This window comes from Sander lucioperca, chromosome 4 (genome assembly GCF_008315115.2).
Source record: "Sander lucioperca isolate FBNREF2018 chromosome 4, SLUC_FBN_1.2, whole genome shotgun sequence".
Taxonomy (NCBI): Eukaryota; Metazoa; Chordata; class Actinopteri; order Perciformes; family Percidae; genus Sander; species Sander lucioperca.
The window spans coordinates 4769133-4781195 of NC_050176.1; the positions used below are offsets into that span (position 1 = coordinate 4769133).

The 12063-nt window shown below is 40.9% G+C and overlaps 1 protein-coding gene across 4 annotated transcripts; it reads left to right on the forward strand.

Annotated features, from left to right (window-relative positions):
• Nucleotides 1–625: 625 nt before the first annotated feature.
• On the forward strand, nucleotides 626–11219 carry LOC116039656 (nicotinate-nucleotide pyrophosphorylase [carboxylating]). 4 transcript variants are annotated; one of them, XM_031284604.2, is made up of 5 exons: nucleotides 626–744; nucleotides 3744–4054; nucleotides 4902–5212; nucleotides 10152–10283; nucleotides 10360–11219. In XM_031284604.2, the coding sequence occupies exons 1-5, from the start codon at nucleotides 641–643 to the stop codon at nucleotides 10567–10569; spliced, it is 1068 nt and encodes a 355-aa protein (XP_031140464.1). In that variant the 5' UTR covers nucleotides 626–640; the 3' UTR covers nucleotides 10570–11219. The 4 variants fall into 4 exon arrangements, with proteins under 4 accessions (XP_031140464.1, XP_031140465.1, XP_031140466.1 ...); XM_031284605.2 differs by having other exon boundaries at nucleotides 3759–4054; XM_031284606.2 differs by having other exon boundaries at nucleotides 3801–4054.
• Nucleotides 11220–12063: the final 844 nt, after the last annotated feature.

A 12063-nucleotide genomic window follows, 5' to 3' on the forward strand; every position in this document is an offset into this window, starting at 1 on the left:
ACCACACTATTGGGGCACACATTGAGAGCAAGAGAGTGACCCAAAATGACCTGATTACTGGCATAGAGCCTGTTTTAGGAAACAGGCAGGTATAGGCTTGTATGCAAATGCTGAAGATGATTTTTCACAAATTCCAAATGCAAAAGATTTGCATATTGTAGTTGTTATGCACAGCCTGTGGGTTAGCGTGCCTACAGCAGGTTTTGCATGTATGTTGCTTATGCCGACCTTACACCAAACGACTTTTAAAGTGATTCCACTGTCGCAGACAAATTTCCAATATCGGAATGAAATCACAGGAGTCTTGCTAGAGTTGGACACGCTCCCATCGTTTCAATCGTTTGGTGTAAGGTGGTCATAAAACTTTTGTTTTAAGTTTTTAAGTTTTAAGTCTTGGTAGCAAAATCTTATAGTTTGTAACTAAAAACTCTGTGAGATTATGACAGATTGTCTTTAGATGTGAGAAGGTGTCTGACTTCCTCTTTTCAAAGTATTTTCAGAGTCTTCTAGTGTATGGTAGGCATTGACTCAAAATCTTGTATTTACCTCAATTCATTTATCCAAATATGCATTCTGGCCTGTGAATCAGCCTTGTTTAAACAATCAATGTTAAACCTAGAATGCTAACAAACATTCCAACATGGACACAGGGTCAAATTCCATATCACACTTTTCCTGTGGCTCTGTGTGCTCAGCATTACAACTCTACAGTCTGGGACCAACAGAAAATGGAGAGCCATTGATGTAAGTAAATTTGTCATTTGCATTCATTTGTGCTGTTCCAATCTGAGACTAGACAGCTATGAACTTGTCCAAGTGTGACAGAATATACTGTGGTTGTAATCAGCGGTGGAAGAAGTATTCAGATCTTCTACTTTAGATCTAAAAAAAGTACTAATACCACACAGTAAAAATACTCTGTTACATTGAAAATGTTACTTAATTGAAATTATGCAAGTATCTGGAAACGATCCAAACAGTTCTGTGTTTAATCCTCTAATCATTTCAGCTGGACTTGTAGGTCGCTATATTGTTGGGTAGTTTAGTTTATGATAAAACATCATATTTTATAAACTACATGTGTTTTGTGTGCAAATTTGTAAAGTAACTAGTAACTAAAGCTCTCAGGTTAATGTAGTGGAGTAAAAAGTACAATATCTCTCTCTGAAATGTAGCAGAGTAGAAGTAGAAAGTGGCATGAAAAGAAAATACTCAAGTAAAGTACAAGTACATCAAATTTGTACTTAAGTACAGCACTTAAGTAAATGTAGTTACATCCCCCCACTGGTTAATAAATCCTTGTATACTAGTTGTCTACATTGTTGTAGCTTATGATACAACACTAACTTCTTCAGTGGAAGCAGACACGTACACCCGTTTTTAAAATGTAGATTAGACTGAAAACAATGATCAAAGTGAAGCATGTACAGTTGATATGCAGCACATATGCACGACAAATTATAGGGAACACAAACATAAATTGTCCTGGTGGTGTGTTGGTTCACCACAAGCCTCCAGAACAGCTTCAATGCTCCTCGTCATAGATTGTACAAGTCTCTGAAACTCTACCGGAGGGATGAACAGCAGTCTTCCTAAAGATATCCCCTCGTTTGGTGTTTTGATGACGGTGGTGGAGAGCTGCAAAATCTCCCATGGGTGTTCAGTTGGCTTGACTGGTGACTGTGAAGGCCACAGCATATTATTCACAAATCATTTTCATATTCAAAAAAAACATTCAGTGAGCACTATGTGAGCACTTGTGCCCTGTATTATTTAGGTTTTTCCTTTAATTAGTCAATATAGTTTGACATAAAAGCGGAATTTGGGGGACAGGTTGCTGAGAAACTGTTGAATGTAGTCTCCATATATAGATATTTCTCTTTTTGTGGATTCTTGTTTTTTTAATCATGGTTATGAGGTTTTATAATAACACAAACTTAATAACTTTATAATAACAACTTCCTTGCTGTTTTTGTAGCTGCCACTCAGACAGGAAGTCTGTCACAGTGTAAGAACAGCTTTGGTGATAATTCTCTTCTGGAAACAGAGTGAGAGGAGCGATTGATTTCTATTATCATACTTTCCAATTGTATATCTACAGCAGTGACTCCCAACCAGGGTACCTGTACCCATGGGGGGTACTTCTGCAGTTGCCAGGGGGTACACAAAAGTACGGTGGTCGGGAAGTGCAAAGCAACATTACAAAGAATGAAACACTTTTACAAAGCTCGAGACAAATTTACATTTTGGAAAACATTTTTACCTACCATAAAACACGATTACATGGGCAAAACACTTTTACCAAGGACAAAACAAATTAACATTTTAGAAAACAAATTAACAAGACGCAAAACACTTTTACCAGTCCCGAAACAAATTTACAAATGACAGATTCTTCACGGAAAGGGAATGTACCACATACCGGAAGTGATGAGGTGTTGTTGGTGAGCGCGGTCAATTCGTGTTGTCATTGTGGAGTTTCAATATTTATGTGTGTGTATATATATCTGTGGTGAAGTATATGGCGTGATTCGCATGAATGAGGTTTATGGTGACCGAACATGGACTGCGTCCGAGGGATGTTTTGCCCGTTTTGTGGCAAACACATGAACAGCTTAACGCGGTTTTGCTTTACGTGTGGTCGGTGTTTGGAGTTTTTAAAGGACGCGGACCTGACGGAAACATTGGAAAAACAGGGGACGTCTCGACAGCCGCGGCCGGATAGAAGCTACAGCGGGGCAGCTGAGTCCGTCTGCAGCTGCAGGACCTGGAGCTCACTGCCCGTTCCTGGGAGCTAAAACCGACACCACGCAGCTGGAGGCCCAGGCCGTATTGCTGGGTCCGCTGGAGGGAAGGGAAGCCCGGGAGAACTAGAACCAGGACTGAGCGGAGCGGACTGTCACAGCCTGCTGAAGTTTAAATCACAGGTTTCCTAAAGGGAGTCTGGCGGGACTCGGACTGTGGACGACGAAACATGACTTTAAGTCTCGTTAAATAAATAAATACACACATAAATAAATGAATCAGTAGTGGAGGAATGAGCCTGGACATTTTAGTCTGTTTAAACTTCACTTTGAAGCAGAAACTCTTAGTTCAGAAGGGTGAAGTTTCCGTTTGTACTCATATCTGTGAACTGATTATAATAAATATCCTTTGTATTAACACATGAATTAGTCTCTTTGTCTTTTGTTTAAAATAACTAAAACATCGCATGAGATTTTGACGATTTATAGTGATTTTATTTCCGTTAGACCTTTGCCTACATTGACGCTGATGCATTAAAGAGGAGTGCCTCCCCTGTTCCAAGATGGCGGCTCTATTGACGCATTCGTTCCAATGAACTGCCGTAGTCAGAGTGATAGATAAACATAGATATGTAGATAAAGACATGGCTCTGGCCGTAGTCAGGGCGACATCGCAAATTGACCGCGCTCACCAACAACACCTCATCACTTTCGGTATGTGGTACATTCCCTTTCGTTGCCTGGGTGAAAGGTGCATACATACACAAACAAACATATTAAACATTAATAAGAATAAACAATAAATACAGAAACAAATATATACAAAATAGCTGTTTAAGTTATTGGGAATCAATGGAGGGGTACTCAACGTGAGTTCATTCATTCGGACCGATTCGGACAGAGCTATGGGGGTACCTCAGACCTGATTTCTGAATCACACTGTTATTGTGAGACCAGAAAGCAGTTTGAGAGTAATTTCACTTCATTGTCTGATTTCAGTTTCCCCTTGTTAAGTGGAGCAACAAGATACAAGTTGCCTCCATCACCAGGTTACAGAATGTCTCCACCCTCACACAAAGCAGCACACTCCATCCCACCTCACACTCTGACTCGGCTGGCACGGGAGTGGCTGGCAGAGGACACACCAAACTTTGACCCGGCAGGAGTGTGTGTGGGCTCGCTGGAGGTTGAGGCGAGGTTGCTGTGTAAAACACCACACAGCGTCCTGGCAGGGAGCCCCTTCTTCACAGCAGTGTTCACTGAGGTCGGCTGCACCGTGGACTGGATTTCCCAGGAGGGAGCTGAGATTGGTAGGCATTACGCACTGTCTTTCAAAGCACCAATACAGTATATCACATTAGAGAAGTTTATAAACCCTAGAGGGGGGACATTTTTGTTCGCCCACCCATGCACAGTGACAAAAAGATGCACCAGTCAGACAGCTTACAACAGACCACATATTAAAGATATACTGTCACTACAGTACTAACACAGGACCCTCAGCTGGATTTACACATTACTGTTAACTTGTCACTCAGTTAGGGGAGGGGTGCTTGCATATTTCCCTTACTGCTGAGTTGCATTGTGGTAATTCCACCAGTGTGTTGACTAAAAAGTATAGTTTACTGACATGCTTTTATTAAGAATAGTCAAATATATTTGACTGTATTACTTTTTATTGTCATTTTTCTTGCTTTTTCCACCACTTTTGATGCTTTTTTCGACTTTTGTTGCATATTTGTTGACATAAAGCTCTACAAAAGTCGGCAAAAAAGTCATCATAGAGTTTAGCAAATCAAGCAAAACAAAGATTACATTTTTAAAAGTAGGCTACCACACAGCCGACTCACAGCAACCTGTTTCTCAGCCTGAATATGAAAACTCACTGGTTCTGTGGGAGTTTCTGAGTGTCCACAAATCTGCCAAATTCTGCTTTGAGTGCCGCGTAATTGCAGTTTGAAAAACACTTTCCTGTCTTCTTGGGATTGGCGCACAACTAGATTACATTTATTGTGAACCTAAATTGATATGCAGGCCGGATTAAAACCTGAGAGGGGCCAGGTTCGGCCCGCGGGCCTTGAGTTTGACACATGTGCTCTAAACTCTCTCTTCTTTTGGAACTCTCTAAACTCTCTGAACTTTATCTCACCTCCACAGGTCCAGATGCCATCACACTGACTGCTGTGGTGAGAGGCCCAGCAAGATGCCTCCTCCTCGGGGAAAGGCCGGCTCTTAACTGCCTGGCCCGAGCCTCGGGGATTGCCACCCGCTGTTCTCAGCTCCAAGCAATGGCAACAGTAGGAGGATGGCATGGAGAAGTGGCTGGCACACGCAAGACCACCCCAGGCTTCCGTCTGGTGGAAAAGTATGCCATGCTGGTTGGCGGTGTGTCCATGCACAGACAAGACCTGAGTGGAATGGTGATGCTGAAGGACAACCATGTCTGGGCTTCAGGAAGTATCACACAGGTGGGCAGCTGCGACAGGTCCAGTTAAAATGGCTCACACAATGTATGTTCTTACAGCTCATTGGAAAGTAGGCTACAACACCACTAACCTCTCCAAGTTAAGAAGTTTAAGCAGTGTTAAAGAGAAAACAAAAAAAGCAACAAAAAGGCCATGATTTTTATTTTGAATTTAAAAAACAAAATACATAAATACAACATTTACTGAATACTATTTACTGACCTATTTAAATGAATGTAATGTTTCAATTCCCCACTTTTAAAGTGCAATTTCAAAAACTTGGTTTAGTAGTTAGGAAAAGTGTTGGTTTGAGGTTAATGCTAATGTCAACATGCTAACATGCTAACAATCACATTGCTAACATGCTGTTGTTTAGCAGATATAACATTATGCATGTTCACCATCTTAGTTTAGTATGTTAGCATGCTAAGATTTGGCAATTAGCATGAAGCTAAGGTTTATGGGGATGTCATTCGAAAGTTCTGGACAAACTGAAACTTTTGAACTAATGGTGCTGTCAAGGGCAAAGTCATTGGTTTCATCCTCTGGGGACCATGACAGTCTGTACCTACATTAAAATCCATCCCTCTCACTGACCCAAAGACATCAGACAGTGCCATACCTAAAGCCATGCCACTAGCATGGCTAATAAAAACTACATTCAAGTTGCTCACATTTAGTGGTCAAATGTGGATCTAAAATCTAAAAATTGTATTCAGAAGAGGTTCAATTCCCACAACAGGATATTCAGTTGCTCATAAAATGAAACCCTTTCTTTACTTCCATAGATTTTCAAATGTTAACTAAAACTAGATGCATAGTTTTAAAATATTTGACTTTGAAGACCATCTCTCTGAATGTACAGTATGTCATTTCAATTCCCCTCCTTTTAAAAGTTGTGCAATTTTAGGCTTCACAAATTCTGATTATAAACTTAAGTAAGGAAATTTGTGTTTGGTAGATTATTTCTCTGTGGTAACAATGCGTTTTGGCTATAAATCTTATACCGTTGAAAAGCCAAACAGCTTATTCTGCCATTGACTCGTTTGGTGTTTGGTGGATTGGATGATTGAAGTTTGAAGAAACAAGACATATTGGCAATTTAACAATTTATTGATTTCACAAACAGGAGCCTCAGTATCGTGTGGAAGAACCATACACAGCCACAACAACCTGGCACCTCCTCCTCATGCTGGCCTCTTTAAGTTTATGTCATGTATAATCTTGTGGGTTATGTGTTGCAATCTAGTTTTTTTAATGAAGTTTGGTTTCTGTAAATTTTGCAAACAGACAATGTCTGACAGGTGAGACTGACGTCTGTCATAGGTAGAGATTTTTTTCCGATACCAGTATCAGAAAAGCCTCCATGTTGCCTAAACTGCTGGTACCGATGTCGACAAGTATGCGAGTCAATGCACCAGTACGAAACCCCATAATTTAGCCCTGAAAGAAAATCTGTTTTTTCATTATGACTGACTGTCAAACTAGATAAAACATAAAACATAGTTATATGGCCTTTGTTCTATGAATGTACAGTATTTGTACATGTTTTACAAAGGGTTTAACCTGAGCCAGGCAATAGTCAACAATGATAGGAATCATATCACATCCATACAGTGTTGTGTTCAGGGGGAAATAGGTGGACCCAAATGCAGAGGCAAGGAACAAACTAACAGCAAACTAATGGGAACAAAGTGAGGACAAAGGGAAGAATCCAAACCTGGTAAACTATGTGCAAACACGCTGGGAACAAACACAAACTGACTGGAAAGAACACAAACACCAACAGTGATCTAACACAAGACAAGGGGCACACAAAGACTAAATACACAGGGTAACGAGGTAACACAAGACAGGTGACACAACGGCTGGGAAACAGGTGAAACACATTAGGGCTGGGCAGTACAATCAAAAAAGGCGGGAAAACACAAGACATAAAGTAAAACCAGACTAGACAAGACAGAAAACCAAACTATCAAAATAAAACAGGAAACTGAGCAAAATACAGAACAGAAACAGACTACCAAAATAAGATAAAACACACCAACCCATAACATACAGGGTTAGTAGAATAAAGCTGTTAAAATATATATACAGTGCTGCTCATAAGTATTCATACCCCTGCTAAAGTTGACTAAAAAAAGGAATAAAAAAATCATCTTTTGGAAATTGATCTTAATGCCTTAATTAAAAAAATGAGGAAAAATCCGACCTTTTAAGGACACCAATTTGTTTTGTGAATGAATAATGTATTGTAAATAAATAAATGTTCTTCCTTAAAATACAGGGGCCATAATTATACATACCCCTATGTTAAATTCCCATAGAGGAAGGCAGATTTTTATTTTTAAAGGCCAGTTGTTTAATGGATCCAGGATACTATGCATCCTGATAAAGTTCCCTTGGCCTTTGGAATTAAAATAGCCTCACATCATCACATACCCTTCACCATACCTAGAGATTGGCATGGTTTTATTTCAGTTAGCCTAATAGCTAACTGAGATATCAGAATCAGAATCAGAAATACTTTAATAATCCCAGGGGGAAATTATTTTTGTTACCACTCCAGGTATACAAACGACATATATTATCCAGACTTTTAACATATATAATAAAAACAAATATACAGTAATAATAAATAAAATATGAAATGTACAGTGTTATGTGCAAATAGTGCAATAAAAAGAGAAAATGATTGTCTATGTTGAGATGATTATAGTGCAATAAAAAAGAGAAGTGAATAGTCTATATTTGAGATGAGATGATTACAGAGAGGGGGTGTGTGACTCTCTGAGGGAGGTGTTGTAGAGTTTAATGACCACAGGCAGGAACGACTTCCTGTGGCGCTCTGTGGTGCATCTGGGTGAGAGGAGTCTTCTGCTGAAGGTGCTCCTCTGCTGGGCCAGTGTGTCGTAGAGAGGGTGTGAGACATTATCCAAGATGGACTGAAGCCTGGACAGCATCCTCCTCTCAGCCACGGTTGTCAGTGTGTCCAGCTCCTCCCCCACGACATCACCAGCCCTCCTGATCAGTTTGTTCAGTCTGTTGGTGTCTGCGACCTTCATCCCACTGCCCCAGCATGTGACAGCGAAGAAGATAGCACTGGCTACAACAGACTGATAGAACATCCTCAGCATCGTCCGGCAGATGTTAAAGGACCTCAGCCTCCTCAGGAAAAAGAGTCGACTTTGGCCCTTTTTGTAGACAGCCTCGGCGTGTCTAGTCCAGTCCAGTTTATTGTTTAAGTACACCCCCAGGTACTTGTACTCCTCAACAGTGTCCACCGGGATCCCCTGGATGGAAACAGGGGTCACAGGTGATTTCACCCTCCTCAGATCCACTACGAGCTCCTTCGTTTTTGTCACATTGAGCTGCAGATGGTTCAGCTCACTCCAAGTGACAAAGTTGCCCACAACAGTCCTGTATTCAGTCTCATCACCCTTTTCTATGCAGCCAACTATTGCTGAGTCATCAGAAAACTTCTGAAGATGGCAGGACTCAGTGCAATAGTTGAAGTCCGAGGTGAAGAGGATGAAGAGGAAGGGAGAGAGGACAGTCCCCTGTGGAGCCCCAGTGTTGCTGACCACCCTGTCAGACACACAGTTCTTTAGGCGTACATACTGTGGTCTGCCCGTCAGGTAATCAACAATCCAGGACACGATGGGGGCCTCCACCTGCATCGCAGTAGAGCCGGACGGATGGTGTTGAAAGCACTGGAGAAGTCAAAGAACATGACTCTCACAGTGCTCGCAGGCTTGTCCAGATGAGTGTAGACTCTGTTCAGCAGGTAGATGATGCTGTCCTCAACTCCCAGGATGGGCTGGTAGGCGAACTGTAGTGGATCAGTGAAGGGCCTGACCATAGGCCTTAGCTGCTCCAGGACGAGCCTCTCGAAGGTCTTCATGATGTGGGACGTCAGAGCCACCGGTCTGTAGTCCTGAGGGCTGCTGGGACACGGCGTCTTTGGCACAGGAACGAGGCAGGACGTCTTCCACAGCACAGGGACAGCTAAGATCCATATCAATGCAAATCAAACCAGGTATTAGGCTAACTGAAATAAAACCATGCCAATCTCTAGGTATGGTGAAGGGTATGTGATGATGTGGGGCTATTTTAATTCCAATGGCCAAGGGAACTTTATCAGGATGCATAGTATCCTGGATCCATGAAATAACTGGCCTTTAAAAATAAAAATCTGCCTTCCTCTATGGGAATTTAACATAGGGGTATGTATAATTATGGCCCCTGTATTTTAAGGAAGAACATTTATTTATTTACAATACATTATTAATTCACAAAAAAAATTGGTGTCCTTAAAAGGTCGGATTTTTCCTAATTTTTTTAATTAAGGCATTAAGATCAATTTCCAAAAGATGATTTTTTTATTCCTCTTTTTAGTCAACTTGAACATGGGTATGAATACTTATGAGCAGCACTGTGTGTATATATATATATATATATATATATATATATATATATATATATATATATATATATATATATACATATAGGACTGTCCCCTCTTAGTTGATTAGTCGGCTAATCGGTCGTTTTGGTCTTAGTCGACTAAGATTTCTTTAGTCTAGTGATTTTTTAATGGTTTTTCATCCTTATTTCCAAGAAACCTATGAGCACATCTATGGTAAACAAAAGATTTAAAGTGGTGCTTTTGCATGATTCTTTGTGGAGAAAGTCAGTTTTACAGATCTGTCGATTAAATCAACTAATCAATTAGTCGACAAAATCATATGAGTGTTAGTCGACTGAGAATTTCTTTAGTCGAGAACAGCCCTAATCTTTTTTTTTTACGCACTGGTATTGGGTGGGTACTCGGTACTCAGTATATATCAGCCAATTGGCAAGTTTAGGTATTGGAATAGGGAAGAAAAAAATGGTATTGGAATATGGAGAAAAAAAACCACAAACCCTGTTTTTTCCCTAGGCTGTGAAAGCTGCCCGGTCAGTGTGTGGCTTCAGCAGTAAGATTGAGGTGGAGTGCCACTCTGCAGAGGAGGGCAGAGAGGCAGCTGCCGCTGGAGCAGACATTGTTATGCTGGACAACTTTCAACCTCAGGTAAATAATCATTTTCAATGCCAGGTTTCCACTCACTCACTTAAATACATGAAATGATACACCTCTCTCACTATAGGAACTCCATGTTGCAGCTAATGCACTGAAGGAGGAGTTCCCAACACTACTGATCGAGGCCAGTGGAGGAGTGACTCTAGAGAACTTATCTATGTATCTCTCTCCACATGTAGACATCATTTCTCTGGGCTGCATAACACAGGGCTGCCCAGTGGTGGACTTTTCTCTCAAGGTTCAAAAGCCTGTTGTTTACTCAAGCCTCGAAGAATGATGATCTTTGTGTCTATATACCTGTCTTTATGTCATCTGTTGATGTATTAGTCTGTGTTTATGGCCATGTGCATAAAACAGACTGTGAAAACAAATTTCCCCCACTGTATATCTACTTTATCTATCTATCTATCTATCTATCTATCTATCTATCTATCTATCTATCAGAATCTGGTACAGAGTGCCGATTGAATGAGAAAATTATGTGAGATTTTGTTCTGATGAACAGAGGAGATTTTTAGTGTGCACTAAAAACTACACTACTTTATTGTACTGCAGTTACAATGGTCTACTGTTTCTAAAGATTGAGAAATAAGTGACATCCCGTTTGCTCACTGTGTCAACAGTCATTTGATAAAATAAAGAAGAAATGAAAAAGGAAACAAGACTGTACTTGCTTCTCTGCCAGAGCCATGTAGGCCCAGACAATTTCATATAGTTCTTGAAAAACAAATTATGCAAGGCTGCTTTGTCATAGAGGAACAGCAGTCACATGTTAAAAACTAATCAGTGGAGATATTGCAGACATACAGAATAAAAGGACAATTGACATTTTTCTTCTCAACTTAGCTCCCCCCAAAACGATTGTGATTGGTTTAGAGAAATGCAAAAAACCCAGAGCATTACGTTCCTCCTATCCTAGAATGTATCCGTGTTGTAGCCATGGGCTGTAAAAAATAATGGACAAAGGTTTCTGGCCTAAAAAAATGAAGCCAATGCGGAAGTGCCTGAAACCTGCATTCTATCTAATTTCCAGTAGTTTCAGCCCACTGAAGCATCTAGGCGGTACAGCAGGACCATCAATTGGTTGATAAAGTTCAAAATGGGTGCTTTAGTAGCGAAAAGCTCCACTATACTCAGTGTCCATTTTATTAGGCTGCTTGTACAATCTAATGCAGTCTAGTCTATATCGACGACGTTTCATTTCCGGTATTGTTCAGGTGCCGCCGGAAATTCCGCCGGATGTCCCTCATTTTCGGCCGGATGTCCGTCAACTCCTGCTTTCTTTGTGTTGTAATTCTAAACTCCGGTGGATTTATGAGGACTATGGTTAACTGCTCCTCAGATCTCTGCAGGGTAAATCCAGACAGCTAGTTAGACTATCTGTCTAATCTGAGTTTTCTCTCGCACGACTAAAACAACCTTTGAACGTACACGTTCCACCAAAACAATTTTCTTCCAGAGGCTATTTCGCAGCGGCACCATGGCTCCATCCGGCACTTAGCACTGCCCAAGATGATTGTGATTGGTTTAAAGAAATGCCAATAAACCAGAGTACATTTTTCTCCCATCCGGGAATGCTGTGTGGACTAGCCAGACCCTCCTCCACAGCGCTGTGGAGGAAGTTCTGGTAATGCGAGACTAAATGCAGTCCAATACATCAGGCGGGCCATAAAATTTACCTTTATGTTTATAGGTAGAAAGGTTGCCCCTCAACCACAAGATGGGTGGTTCGATCCCAGGCTCCTCCGGCCACATGTCAAAGTGTGCCTGA

Coding starts and splice junctions, on each gene's coding strand:
- LOC116039656 (XM_031284604.2), top strand. CDS start 641: ATGGACACAGGGTCAAATTCCATATCACACTTTTCCTGTGGCTCTGTG. Junction 745..3,743: donor GAAAATGGAGAGCCATTGAT/GTAAGTAAATTT, acceptor GTCTGATTTCAG/TTTCCCCTTGTTAAGTGGAG. Junction 10,284..10,359: donor TGGACAACTTTCAACCTCAG/GTAAATAATCAT, acceptor CTCTCACTATAG/GAACTCCATGTTGCAGCTAA.